We start from the raw sequence: 15,229 nt of genomic DNA on the forward strand, positions 1-15,229 counted from the left end.
AAATAAGTGAGAAGGTATTCGTCAAGCATTTTTGTTTAAGTAACTGTTTCCTTACAGACTGAGTAAAGGTCTACTATTCACCAGACCCTAATTCAGAAAGCCCTGGGAATTACAGAGTAAGCACTCCAGGAGCTCTTAGAAAAACAGGAATGGTGACTTAGTCCAAAGCTTTAGAGGTGGGTCTCTGACATTAACATTTAGATTTCTTCCCTACTTAACAGAAAGCCCAGTGGGTTCCAAGCAGAGGGTCTCTACTCAGAACTCATTCATGTCTTTATATTTGTCTTCTTTCTTCTAATAAATGATCAGAATATAAAAAGTCTCCCAACAGAAAGAATCTTGTCAACGGACACTCTTGAGCCTCCATAAAGATCTGCATGCTGAACAAAGACAGGTGATTGACCTTCGAACAGTGAGGCGGAGCTCAACTGGGTGAATTTTATTACCCCTCCTGCAACACAGTTATCAGCTGACTCGCTGCTCAAACTGATATAATCAGGTTTGGGGCTTACCTTTCTAGAAGCAGCCCTCAAAGAAAAAAAATCAGAAAACGTAAAACCTTCCTACCAGGATGTTATCAAACCCACCGAATTTGGGAGGAAGATCTGCTCTGGGTTGACAAACCCAAACAAATGGGGGTAAAAAGCTGAGGCACAGAAGTTGGGGCTAATGAGACCATTCATTTCTTTTCATCGTTTTGGTTTTTTCATTCCTAGCAGATGTTAGATAGCCCTCCACTTGGGCCAGCACACTGATTCACTTCTTGACTTTGAGAGAAAACATAAACCATTCTGACGTGTGGAAATTCCAAAACTTATGCTCTGCCCTCAACCAGCAACATGGACACCAACACTCAAGACCCTGGCTTACAAAGGCAACCTCCAGCTCAGTCAGAGCGCCTGGCTCCCGGTTTGAGAGGGCAACCCAAAGGGCCACTGACCTACCTCCTGACGCCCTCACGCACACTGGAATAGCCCATCTTTCCTGCTCACCAAGCCGTGCTTTAATGCCATGAAGCTGACTTTTACTAAAGGCCATTTCAAAAAAGAAATATGCAATTCACAGGCACATAGAAGCATTTGACGTAAAAAACTGTCAAGGACAGTATCCACTACGTCACATAATGTTCTCAACTGGTAAAAATTTGACTTCCCTGAGGAACTGGCCCAGTGCTTTTCTAATCTCAAAGCATTTTCCCAAAGCCCTAATCAACATTACCTGACCTCGCAAACCTGAGGCCTGCCTTCCTCTCTGAGCCCCTTGCTGCAGCTATGCGGGCCGTGGGTGTCCACATATGTACAGGTCTGTGCATGTGTTTGTAGGTGTACGTGTATTAGTGTATATCTTCTTATGCCAGTGGCCCCATCCTCTTCAGGAAAAGGTACTATAATTAAAAAGGAGTAAAAGCAAATAAACTATACTTGTGAATTTTAAATTTCAGAGTCAGGGAAATGACAGAGAGCCTAACTTGGCTTCCTGGAGGAGCCTTCTTGCTTTTTATATAATAAAGGAGTGAGCTAGGCTCATACTCCAAGATAGTTTGGAGGGAAAGGCAGAGAGGGTAGTTTTGTTTTTTTTTTTTTAACATTTTTATTGGAGTATAACTGCTTTACAATGGTGTGTTAGTTTCTGCTTTATAACAAAGTAAATCAGCTATACATATACATATATCCCCATAAGAGAGGGTAGTTTTGTTTTTGTTTTTGTTTTTTTTAAAGGCTTCTCCTACTTGAGTGTTTTTATCCGCTAAGCAGTAAGTGGATATTTGTCACTACTAATATCTGAAAAGGAACATCTGCTAGACTCTGTCATCTGTTTAGGAGGGGAACTGTGTTCAATTATCTATTTGCTGCCTCAAATGCAAAGAGAAACAGTATAGGAAAAAGCTGGGGCCATCTTAGTCCTTGAGAGGATCCTATGGAGTGTGCAAACTAAAATCCTGTAGAAGAGGGGCCGTTTTCTACAAATAAAAAACCAATTTCTCTGACACTGGAATCGTCTCACTGTTATCCATTCCTGACCTTCCCTAGCAAAGTGAAAAGAGGCGCAAAGTGGTGGAGAAAAAAGTGGGTTTTGGGCTTCCCTGGTGGCGCAGTGGTTGGGAGTCTGCCTGCCGATGCAGGGGACACGGGTTTGTGCCCCGGTCCGGGAAGATCCCACATGCCGTGGAGTGGCTGGGCCCGTGAGCCATGGCCGCTGAGCCTGCATGTCCAGAGCCTGTGCTCCGCAACGGGAGAGGCCACAACAGTGAGAGGCCCGCGTACCGCAAAAAAAAAAAAAAAAAAAGTGGGTTTTATAGTCAGGTGAGGCTGGAGCCAAATCCTGACAGTGCTGCTCATTAGCTTGGTGCCCTGGACAAGTTACCTTGAAGTTTTCATTTCTAAAATTATAAAATTTATAAGAATAAAATATTTCATTATAACCACCTACTGTTATTTAACAATGGGATCTTATATGAATCTCATTTTCAGGGAGAAGAGCTCTATCCATTTGTTCTAAGAAAACAAATTATATATATAAAATATTTTAAAATAATATATAAACCATACACACACACACACACACACACACACACTCACACACCCCTTCTATGTGTCCAACAACCAACAAACCTGTTGATCAACCCCAGGGACATAAAAGACACAAAGCACGGTGGTCCTGACCTCAGGCACTTCACTTCTGTTGAGGAGACAGGTCATACATACAAGAAAATACTGGTTTATGACTGAGAGACAGCCTATTGCAGAGGTTAGTGTATAAGACTGGGAATCAGGAGGTCTGCGTTTATGACACACCCTTGCAAACAAGTCACTTCTTTGTGGGTCTGTTTCCCTGGCTGCATGCAGCAGGGCTGGACTAGATCTCTTTTATTCTTCAAGGTCTAAAAGTCTTTGATTTGTGATATAAGTGAGGCCCCAAGGGCTGTGGAAATTCAGAGGGGACATGCTAGCACAGGGTGTGGGAGCTCTGTGGAGGAACCGGGTGGGACGTGCACTCAGAGCTGAAGAACGGGAAGGGCTTGGGAGTCTGAGAGGAGGACAAAGGGCATCAAGCTGGAGAAGAGCGATCCAGGGGAGGGGGAGCCAAGTACCTTATTTAAGGCCTAAGGAGATGCATCTAGCCCGCCAGGTCTGCTGCCAGAGACCAGGAGGCAGGGAGAGGTCAGACCCCAAAGGGTTTGGATAACAGAAAAAAGAAGGAGTCTGGATTTTGTCCTGGAGGAAGTAGGAACAATCAGAAGTATCTAAGCAGGTATAATTGTTAGAGGGAATCCCATCTCCCTGCCCTCCATGTTTTCAGGCTTCCCCAGTCCCAAGGAGGGAACAATACCGGACACATATTTTCGGCCCTTCTTAGAATTCCTCTCACTTCCCTGACCTTCTCTGACTGGGGACCTATGGGTGAGACTTGGGAAAAGGAATGAAGCACCCAGGGCCCAGGGTCCTCCCTCTGCTTCAGGGACGTGCCTGCAGTTCTGGTGGATAAATTCAACTGAGTAACAGGAAGCCCGATTCTGGCCACAAGCCAGTGCAAGTTCTCAATCTGGCCCATCAATAATAAAGCTGATAACTCTATCTCCATCTCTGTTGACTATTTCCCAGCTGATCTGGAAAGGAGAGAGGGAAGAGGGGGTTTGATTGACCACCACCACCAGCTACAAACATAAGTAAGATAACAGCAGGGCTTCAGAAAGATTAGCCAGGTGGCAGCTGGCAAGATGGACTGAAGCAGGAAAAGACCAGAAGCCCTTAAATCAGCTGTGAAGCTCCTCCAATAATCCAAGCATCCAGCGAATCATCTGTAACCATGGAGTGTTATCCAGGGGCTACTCAATAAAGGCTCAAACCAAAACATGTACTTAAGCCAATCTGCAAGAGAGTAAATCAAAGAGCACAAAAAATAAGACTTAATTACCAACATATTTTTTTTTATCAACTAATGTCCTTTCAGAACTAGAACTGCTTTTGCTGCCTAGTGGGATCATAAATTAAAGGAGCCAAAGGAATTTTATAAATATATAAAAGACAAGAAAGGCTCACCAGTCCAGAACCCTATCTGGGCTACATGGAAGAATTCCATGATGTTAACAGGTCAGTCTTACACAGCCCCCAAATCAAGGAAAGTTGAAAGCCTCGTGAAACTTGTCCACATTCCCAAAGAGATAACCAGTCCTATCTGTTAACATCCTCTCAGAGTGTTTCTCCTGGATTTCTAAACCTCAAGAGGTTCTGCTGTCTTCTAAGTTGGCAGACTCAGAAGCACTTCTCCAACGCACTTATATTTTATACAACCTAACTAGATCAAAATCATTTCCCTTAATATTGCTATGCATACATTTGACATCCAACCTTGTTTGTGAAATGCCTCCTCCTCATTGCCCCCAAATGGAATCTACGGCAATGTCTGTATACCCGTCACCTTGTTTCATATCCCACACAAAGTAAATACGAATTCCTTTAAGAAGTTGATAAAATTGTAAGCACCAGAGACCAATGGCTAAAGTGAGCCCTGATACCTATGACTTTCTACTGCCTCTAGACACAAACCAAACTCCTTATTAGAGCTGTCAGACCCTCCTCTAACGGCCCTAATGCTAAAACACCATCCTTGAGGATTCTTCTGTTTCCCGTAATAACCAAAGCAAGTCACTCCACTAGCTCACGTCTGAATCTCCTTCTTCACACATGCTGCCACACTGAAGAACCTCTTCAGCTTCTCCAAAATAATTTGGAAAGTTTTTGGCAGAAGATAGAAACTCCACTCCACCCACATCAGACATCAGTGTGTGCGCACGAGGTTCACCCGGAAACAGGGCCCATGCGTTGCTCGTTAGTCAGACTCCTGATTTTACCTACTTCTTTTGACCTTCTGGTGAGGTTATTTTATGTCCATTCACTGTGAACTACATTCCTGGGATCCCACCCAAGCCTCTATGATAAACAAAAGGTAGAATCCCCTGCCAGGCAGAAGGGAGTGAATATTATAAGGCAGTTTTAACTTGGATTAGAAAATTATCCATCTGGTCCCAAAAACTGTCCTTCTGAAAATGAATCGAACCATAAAATAATTTCTGAGTAGCAGCACACGCCACCTAAAATGCTTTCTCTCTTTAAAATGGACTTCCTTTATGCCTGACCCTGTACAGGTCTGATGGCCCCATTACTTTATATTCTGTTAGCAATTGCATCAACCTCTGCATCTTTAATGGGTGCCCCGGTCTATACTCTGCCTCTGCACTTACACTTTAGAAACTTAAATTCCTTAAATTCCCCTTAAATATACAGAGGTTATATATTTTTTATTTTCTACGTCCTCAAAAAGTTGAAATATCATATTCTCCACCAAGAATTTAGAAAGAGACGAAACGACGAACATTACATTTGTATACAGATGACAAATGTTTAACTCCCTGAATAAAGTGTATGGTTGGATCCTGATAGGATCTACAGCCAGGGCCCCCGACATCACCCCGGCAGCCAATCTGTCCCCACGCCCTCTGCTCTCTCTACAGGTCACTACGGTCTGTCTCCTCTGGTCTCGATGACTCACGGTTTCCTGAGCACCTGCTGACATGTCAGGCATCGTGTTAGATACCGAATGAGAGAAACAGACCAGGCGTGGGCCTGCACTAGAGAGCTCGCAGCCCAGGGGAGCCAGGCAGCCCTTTTCTGCCTGGAACTCTGCGCGCACCCACGGCTCTCCCAGACCCCAGCACTGTGCGCCCTCCTGACAGCTGCTCCTCTGCCAGCCTACACGGCGGCCGTTCCCCAAATCGCTGCCCTCCCCGTATCACACCTGTGACTCCCCTTCCCTGACACCCTGTGTGTGCTAACACACTTCACTTCTCCTTAATCCAAAGGGAATGGCAAGAAATTGCAGACACAGTACTAATTAAGGAGGTGAGAAGGTGGTTTACTTTGGCTGAAAGTGGGGAAGTCATGTCCAGGGGGGCTGGAGTAAGGCCAAGGCCAGCCTCTCTGTGGAGGCAGAGCCCGGGGCTCGTGACGGGAAGAAAGGGACGCACCTGGCCTTCTTGGACTTCGTCCTGGCTGCAGAGTCAGGGCCGCTCCTCTTCTCTTTGGCCTCCTTGGGGCCCGAGGCCTCCCGGGGCTTCCGCACCTTCTTGGCCCCGTCCTTCAGCTTGGGCTCCTTGGGCTCCTTGGCCTTCCTGGGCTCCTTGGCCTTCCTGGGCTCCTTTGGCTCTCTAGGTTCACGCTTCCTCTTTGGCTTGGGCTCCCTGTCCTTGCTTCCCTTTGCTGCCCCTTCTTGCTCTCCTGGATCCTTTTTCTTCCGTTTCTTCTTCACGCCAGTGCCTCCTCCTCCACTGTCCTCCATCCCGTTATGGGATGTCGCTTTCCTGGGGAAAAGGGTCTCAGCGTCCTCTTCAGCAGCGTGCAGGTCCTTCTGGGGCAGACAGGGACGGGCAACATCTTCAGTTCTGTCCTCCTGATCAGTGCTGTGGTCAAACGGGGAGGGGGATTTGTAGTCAAAATTGACGGAGGCATCAGACATTGGGGAGTGATTCAGAACTTTTAAATTTGACAACTGCAAAAGAGAGAGAGACAAGCATATTACTCTTCCACTGCCAGCTTCACACAAACAGGGGTATTAACTTTGAATGCATGGACTTGTTCAACACCTCCTGAGTGCCTGCGATGTGGCAGTTCCTCCCGTGCTAGGTCATGGGCACAGAGTGGCAAACAGGACACACATTATGTTTGTTTTTGCCCTTGTGGACTAAGTTGTTAGTATATTATGTAGGTAAGTTGTATGTAAAAACCTGAAGGATTTCCATGTTACGTGCAGAAATCTGAAACACCTTTTTAAACTCCATTTCTAGAACTGGCAACAACAGTCTCCCACAAAATACCTTTAGATTTCGCTAGCAGACACGAATCCTAGGCACACTGTTCTGACCGCGAGTGGCATTTATCATGCTGATATACAAGTCACTGTTCAAATGTATTCATGAATAAAGGTGATGTCACCAGGGTGATAAGGACGTGGGGTCAACCTCAACGTGTTGCTTTATTTCCCCAAATCTCTGCTCTCACATATCATCAAGCAGCATTAACATTCACCTGGTTTGACTGTCAATGAGAACATCTGGATCATTCAAAACTATACCTTTTATTTTTAACTAAAAGTAGTGTTCTTCTGTATGATCATCTAACTCTGTCACCAAACTCAGCAGCAGATAACCTTTGACCACTTGCAAAAACCAACTAACGTATGGGAGGATGCTTTACTGTGATACATGCCTTTAGAAAGAAAGTGTCATAGGTGCTGAAGGCCAACGCTAAAAGAACATTTCAAAGCTGTTCTGGAGCACCACCAAATAAAAGTGAAGCCTCCTAACATGACAACTTTTAAGGAAACATCCCTTTGGAAGCAGAAGGTATATCTCATGTTTTCAGGCCTGGTGACACAAAGTACATTTGTCATTTCATAACAAGGCTGGGGTTGCCAATAATCTGATAATAACGTGGGTGCTAGTTTCAGGGAACAAAGAAATAACTTAGGGAGAGACAAGAAGGCTTTCCAGGAAGATGGTTACAATCATCTTTGGATGATGGCTTAGGACCAGCCCCATTTGTGAGTAGCTTGCTCTCTTACCAAGGGGCCTGGCCTGTGCGGAAGGGCGCAGACACTTGCCAGATGGTGTGGTTTCTCTCTGGCGTTCTGGTTACCAATCTCTGCTCAGGCTTCCTGGCCCACCCTGGAGCTGACAGGGAGTGCAAAACTCAGCTGCATATTTCCCTGCTGTTCTTCCCAGTTCCCTTTCATAGTCTGATACTCCCAAACATAACACTGAGAATCCCAGGAGAAAACGATGAAAGAAAAGGAGGATTCTTTTGGATTTTTATCATAAATAAAGTCCAGTGTCATAAACAAGCCTAAATCCAGAGGGAACTGGTCATTCTGGCAGGACTCACTACTTGGGGGGGAACAAAAGGGAAAACAATTCAGTTTGACTACCTCATTGCTGATTCAGTGCTTAGGGCTTAGGAAAAAGAGGAGCTAAGTAAACTTAAAAGAAATTTAAATCAATAAAATACAAGAAAATGGTTTAGATGGTAAATTTTATAATTATGTGTTTTCTACCACAATAAAAAGACAAAAAAAGAAGGGAGGGAGGAAGGGAGGGAGGGAGGGAGGGAGGGAGGAAGGGAGGAAGGGAGGAAGGGAGGAAACAAGGAAGAGAGAAAGAGAGAAAGAAAGAAAGAGAGAGAAAAAGAGAGAAAGAAAGAGAGAAAGAGGGCTTCCCCTGGTGGCGCAGTGGTTGAGAGTCCGCCTGCCGGTGCAGGGAACATGGGTTCGTGCCCCGGTCCGGGAGGATCCCACGTGCCGCAGAGCCGCTGGGCCCGTGAGCCATGGCCGCTGAGCCTGCGCATCCAGAGCCTGTGCTCCGCAGCGGGAGAGGCCACAGCAGTGAGAGGCCCGCGTACTGCAAAAAAAAAAAAAAAGAAAGAGAAAGAAAGAGAGAAAAGAAAAGAAAGCAAGAAACTCAACAGTACGGTAACAGGCACCCAGTTAAAGCTGGGATCCTATGACCGCATAACCGTCCCTGGGGTGTTACTTAATTATGTGCCAGGGACACTTGCCCCTCAAGGAATTAGTTTTTGCTTATCGTGCAAGGGTGGACACACTAAAAAAGAAAGAGACACAGGTTTGTTTATTAAAGAGGCTTTAAAAGACAATACACTGAAGACCTAATTCCATCAAGGCAGCACTCTGTAGGTCAAAGTGAGACCCTCTCCTCAACTCATACCTCATGTCAAGGTCTCTCTTTTTGGGGCTCTCCAAAAAGCTGAGCAGGTAGCTCAGGCAGGCGTGGTGGTAACTGGATATTCAAGCGTTAGGCAATAACAGTAACAGCAGCTAGCAGCTACTGGACAGACATCGAATGGATATACTCAGAACTATGCAAAGCATGTTTCATGACATCTCTAATCTTTTCAACAACCCTATAAACTTAGCACCATGCTGCCTATTTTGTATATGGAGAAATGAATGATTATGATGCTAAGTGATGTGCCCAAGGCCATACAACTAGTGAGCAGAGAAGCCTGGGTCTGAATCCTCCGGCCAAATGCTTGTTTCGTTGAGTGTTTCATGACATGTCAGGGAACCAGGCCACCAGACCAGCATGATGACATTTGGTTAGAAACGTTAAATGTGATGGTGTGCACAACCCTTTTAGGAAAAGGTCAGATAGTTCTTTATAAAACTAAACACATACCTACCTGATATCCCAGCAATTCTATTCCCAGGAATCCTAGAGAGTTGTCTAGTCCACTCCTCATTTTACAGATAAGATAATCTGTTTAGAGATTTAGAGGTTTAGAGAGAGAAAGCAATTTGTCAAGATATATTCCTAGGAAGTTGGTAGAGCTGGGACAAGGCATGCGGCACAATCAGCCAGTGTTAAAAAGGAGGAAGTGGGCTTCCCTGGTGGCGCAGTGGTTGAGAGTCCGCCTGCCAATGCAGGGGACACGGGTTCGTGCCCCGGTCCGGGAGGATCCCACATGCCACGGAGTGGCTGGGCCCGTGAGCCATGGCCACTGAGCCTGCACATCCTGAGCCTGTGCTCCGCAACGGGAGAGGCCACAGCAGTGAGAGGCCTGCGTACCGCAAAAAAAAAAAAAAGGGAGGAAGTGTTCCAAAAGGCAGATATTAGTAACCAAAAATATGAAATTATAATCTCAAAAGTCAATAATCCACCAGAAATGTCTATTTTTAAGGCACCTTGTTGGGAGCCTGGAAAAGGTATCTGCTGAGGATTAAAATAAGACAAAAAATATTTCTTCCATGTTTCTCAAGGTCAGTGAGGGAAAAGGTAAAGAGCCTAAATAAAGTCTTTGTTTCAACTTCTACTAAGAAGGGCATTAAATTACCATTTTGAAAATGGCCCTAAAAGGCACAGACTTCAGATGATGGACCACAGTAACAACATTTTACATTACATTGACAAGTTAAAGAGACGAGCATCAAGGAACACAAGGATAAAACTTAGAGAGACTGACTGATGAAACATGCAACAATGCTAACTCATAAACTGCCCTGATAGTAATAAAACACATTTCTTTGATTGAAGATCATCAACCTACAATATTCCTAGAAAAGACACTTAAAAATGTGAATCTAGATAAACAGGTTCTGGGTCAGTTGTAAAGGATTTAAGAACTAATGGAGAGGAGCCGGAGGAAGATGGCGGAAGAGTAAGACGCGGAGATCACCTTCCTCCCCACAGATACATCAGAAATTCATCTACACGTGGAACAACTCCAACAGAACACCTACTGAACGCTGACAGAAGACCTCAGACCCCCCAAAAGGCAAGAAACTCCCCACATACCTGGGTAGGTCAAAAGAAAAAAAGAATAAACAGAGACAATAGGATATGGACGGGACCTGCACCAGTGGGAGGGAGCCGTGAAGGAGGGAAGGTTTCTACACACTACAAGCCCCTTCGAGGGCGGAGACTGCAGGTGGCGGAGGGGGAAAGCTTCGGAGTAGCGGAGGAGAGCACAGCAACAGGGGTGTGGAGGGCAAAGCAGAGAGATTTTGGCACAGAGGATCGGTGCCCTCAGGCACACACCAGCCCGAGAGACTTGTCTGCTCGGCCGCCAGAGCGGGCGGGGCTGGGAGCTGAGGCTCGGGTATCGGCTTTCAGTCGGAGCGCAGGGAGAGGTCTGGGGCTGGCGGCAGGAAGAGACCCTGAAGGGGTTAGTGCTAGCCCGGAGGGAGTCCGGGGAAAGGGTCTGGAGCTACCGGAGAGGCAAGAGACTTTTTTCCCTTTTGTTGCCTGGTGCGCGAGGAGAGGGCATTCCCCTCCCTCCCCTCTGCCTGAGTGAGCCAGAGCCCCCGAATCAGCGGCTCCTTTAAACCCGTCCTGTCTGAGCGAAGAACGGACGCCCTCCGGCGACCTACGCGCAGAGGCGGGGCCAGGTCCAAGGCTGAGACCCGGGAGCTGTGAGAGCAGAGACAGGGAAATCTCTCTGTGCAGCCTCCGAGGCAGCGGATTAAAGCTCCACGGTCCATTTGATGTGCCCTGCGTCTGTGGAGTGCATGAATGGACAGCGAATCATCCCAAATTGAGGAAGTGGACCTTGAGGACAAGATTTAAGACTTTCCCCCCCTTTTTTTCCCTCTTTTTACAACGAATTATCTCAAATTAAGGAGGTGGACTTAGCAAGATTTCAGACTTTTCGCCCTTTTCCTCTTTTTACAACGAATTATCCCAAATCGAGGAGGTGGACTTGGAGAGCAAGATTTTTGATTTTTCCCCCTGCTCTCTTTTTGTGAATGTGTATGTGTAATCTTCTGTGTAAGATTCTCTCTGTATAGCTTTGCTTCCACCATATGTCCCAGGGTTCTTTCGGTCCGTGTTTTTTTTCAATAATTACTTTTTAATTTTAATAACGCTACTATATTTCATACTTTATTCTATTTTACTTTACCTGCTCTTTCTTTTTTTCCTCCCTTCCCTTCCTCCCTCCCTCCCTCCGCTCCTCCTTTCCTTCTTTCTTTTTCTTTCCTCCATCCCTCCCTCCCTCCCACCCTTCTTCTTTCCACTTTCTTTTTCTTTCCTTCCTCCCTCCCTCCCTCCCTCCTTTCTTTCTTTCTTTCTTTCCTTCCTCCCTCCCTCCCTCTCTTCTTCCATTCACTCTTCCTTTTGCTTTCATTCCTCCCTCCCTCCCTCCTTTCTTTCCGTTCTTTCCATCCTTCCTCCCTCCCTCCTTTCTTCCTTCCTTCCTTCCTTCCTTACTTCCCTTCTTCCTTTCTTTCAATCTCTCTTTCTTTCTTCTACGAATTATTTCTTTCTACTTTTTCTCACTGTTATTCTGAGCCGGGTGGATGAAAGGCTCTTGGTGCTGCAGCCAGGAGTTAGTGCTGTGCCTCTGAAGTGGGAGAGCCAACTTCAGGACACGGGTCCACAAGAGACCTCCCAGCTCCACATAATATCAAGCAGCGAAAATCTCCCAGGGATCTCCATCTCAACACCAGCACCCAGCTTCAGTCAACGACCAGCAAGCTAGAGTGCTGGTCACCCTATGCCAAGCAACTAGCAAGGCAGGAACACAACCCCACCCATTAGCAGAGAGGATACCTAAAAACATAATAAGGCCACAGGCACCCCAAAACACACCACCAGACGTGGACCTGTCCACCAGAAAGACAAGATCGAGCTTCAACCACCAGAACACAGGCATTAGTCCCCCCCACCAGGAAGCCTACACAACCTACTGTAACAACCTTAGCCACGGGGGACAGACACCAAAAACAACGGGAACTACGAATCTGCAGCCTGCAAAAAGGAGACCCCAAACACAGTAACATAAGCAAAATGAGAAAGCAGAAAAACACACAGCAGGTGAAGGAGCAAGATAAAAACCTACCAGACCTAACAAATGAAGAGGTAATAGGCAGTCTACCTGAAAAAGAATTCAGAATAATGATAGTAAAGCTGATCCAAGATTCTATTTCCCAGATCCAAAATCTTGGAAATAGAATAGACAATATGCAAGAAACAGTTAACAAGGACCTAGAAGAACTAAAGATGAATCAAGCATCAATTAAAAACACAATAAATGAAATGAAAAATACTCTAGATGGGATCAATAGCAGAATAACTGAGGCAGAAGAACGGATAAGTGAGGTGGAAGATAAAATAGTGGAAATAACTGATGCAGAGAAAAATAAAGAAAAAAGAATGAAAAGAACAGAGGACAGTCTCAGAGACCTCTGGGACAACATTAAACGCACCAACATTCGAATTATAGGGGTTCCAGAAGAAGAAGAGAAAAAGAAAGGGACTGAGAAAATATTTGAAGAGATTATAGTTGAAAACTTCCCTAATATGGGAAAGGAAATAGTTAATCAAGTCCAGGAGGCACAGAGAGTCCCATACAGAATAAATCCAAGAAGAAATACGCCAAGACACATATTAATCAAACTGTCAAAAATTAAACACAAAGAAATCATATTAAAAGCAGCAAGGGAAAAACAACAAATAACACACAAGGGAATCCCCATCAGGTTAACAGCTGATCTCTCAGCAGAAACTCTACAAGCCAGAAGGGAGTGGCAGGACATAATTAAAGTGATGAAGGAGAGAAACCTGCAACCAAGATTACTCTACCCAGCAAGGATCTCATTCAGATTTGATGGAGAAATTAAAACCTTTACAGACAAGCAAAAGCTGAGAGAGTTCAGCACCACCAAACCAGCTTTACAACAAATGCTAAAGGAACTTCTCTAGGCAAGAAACAGAACAGAAGGACTATACCTACAATAACGAACCCAAAGCCATTAAGGAAATGGGAATAGGAACATACATATCAATAATTACCTTAAATGTAAATGGACTAAATGCTCCCACCAAAAGACACAGAGTGGCTGAATGGATACAAAAACAAGACCCATATATATGCTGTCTACAAGAGACCCACTTCAGACCTAGAGACACATACAGACTGAAAGTAAGGGGATGGAAAAAGATATTCCATGCAAATGGAAATCAAAAGAAAGCTGGAGTAGCAATTCTTATATCAGACAAAATAGACTTTAAAATAAAGACTATTAGAAGAGACAAAGAAGGACACTACATAACGATAAAGGGATCGATCCAAGAAGAAGATATAACAATTGTAAATATTTATGCACCCAACATAGGAGCACCTCAATACATAAGGCAAATACTAACAGCCATAAAAGGGGAAATCGACAGTAACACAATCATAGTAGGGGACTTTAACACCCCACTTTCACCAATGGACAGATCATCCAAAATGAAAATAAATAAGGAAACACAAGCTTTAAATGATACATTAAACAAGATGGACTTAATTGATATTTATAGGACATTCCACCCAAAAACGACAGAATACACATTTTTCTCAAGTGCTCATGGAACATTCTCCAGGATAGATCATATCTTGGGTCACAAATCAAGCCTTGGTAAATTTAAGAAAATTGAAATTGTATCAAGTATCTTTTCCGACCACAATGCTATGAGACTAGACATCAATTACAGGAAAAGATCTGTAAAAAATACAAACACATGGAGGCTAAACAATACACTACTCAATAATGAAGTGATCACTGAAGAAATCAAAGAGGAAATTAAGAAATACTTAGAAACAAATGACAATGGAGACACGACGACCCAAAACCTATGGGACGCAGCAAAAGCAGTTCTAAGGGGGAAGTTTATAGCAATACAATCCCACCTTAAGAAACAGGAAACATTTCGAGTAAACAACCTGACCCTGCACCTAAAGCAATTAGAGAAAGAAGAACAAAAAACCCCCAAAGTTAGCAGAAGGAAAGAAATCATAAAGATCAGATCAGAAATAAATGAAAAAGAAATGAAGGAAACGATAGCAAAGATCAACCAAACTAAAAGCTGGTTCTTTGAGAAGATAAACAAAATTGACAAACCATTAGCCAGACTCATCAAGAAAAGAAGGGAGAAGACTCAAATCAGTAGAATTAGAAATGAAAAAGGAGAAGTAACAACTGACACTGCAGAAATACAAAAGATCATGAGAGATTACTATAAGCAACTCTATGCCAATAAAATGGACAACCTGGAAGAAATGGACAAATTCTTAGAAATGCACAACCTACCAAGACTGACTCAGGAAGAAATAGAAAATATGAATAGACCAATCACAAGCACTGAAATTGAAACTGTGATTAAAAATCTTCCATCAAACAAAAGCCCAGGACCAGATGGCTTCACAGGCGAATTCTATCAAACATTTAGAGAAGAGCTAACACCCATCCTTCTCAAACTCTTCCAAACAATATCAGAGGAAGGAACGCTCCCAAACTCATTCTACGAGGCCACCATCACCTTGATACCAAAACCAGGCAAGGATGTCACAAAGAAAGAAAACTACAGGCCAATATCACTGATGAACATAGATGCAAAAATCCTCAACAAAATACTAGCAAACAGAATCCAACAGCACATTAAAAGGATCATACACCATGATCAAGTGGGGTTTATTCCAGGAATGCAAGGATTCTTCAATATACGCAAATCAATCAATGTGATACACCATATTAACAAGTTGAAGGAGAAAAACCATATGATCATTTCAATAGATGCAGAGAAAGCTTTCGACAAAATTCAACACCCATTTATGATAAAAACCCTGCAGAAAGTAGGCATAGAGGGAACTTTCCTCAACATAATAAAGGCCATATATGACAA

General features: G+C 44.3%; 1 protein-coding gene across 1 annotated transcript in view; it reads right to left on the reverse strand.

Moving 5' to 3' along the window:
- CHD6 (chromodomain helicase DNA binding protein 6) overlaps nucleotides 1-15,229 on the reverse strand; it is a gene marked incomplete at its 3' end in the record, with an annotated part of 225,047 nt that overhangs the window by 122,568 nt on the left and 87,250 nt on the right. The window contains exon 3 of the mRNA XM_079719317.1: nucleotides 6,026-6,546. Coding sequence (XP_079575443.1) covers nucleotides 6,026-6,546 — 521 coding nt within the window. The remainder of the gene's footprint in view (nucleotides 1-6,025; nucleotides 6,547-15,229) is intronic.

This window comes from Hyperoodon ampullatus (genome assembly GCF_949752795.1).
Source record: "Hyperoodon ampullatus genome assembly, chromosome: 14".
Classification (NCBI taxonomy): Eukaryota; Metazoa; Chordata; class Mammalia; order Artiodactyla; family Ziphiidae; genus Hyperoodon; species Hyperoodon ampullatus.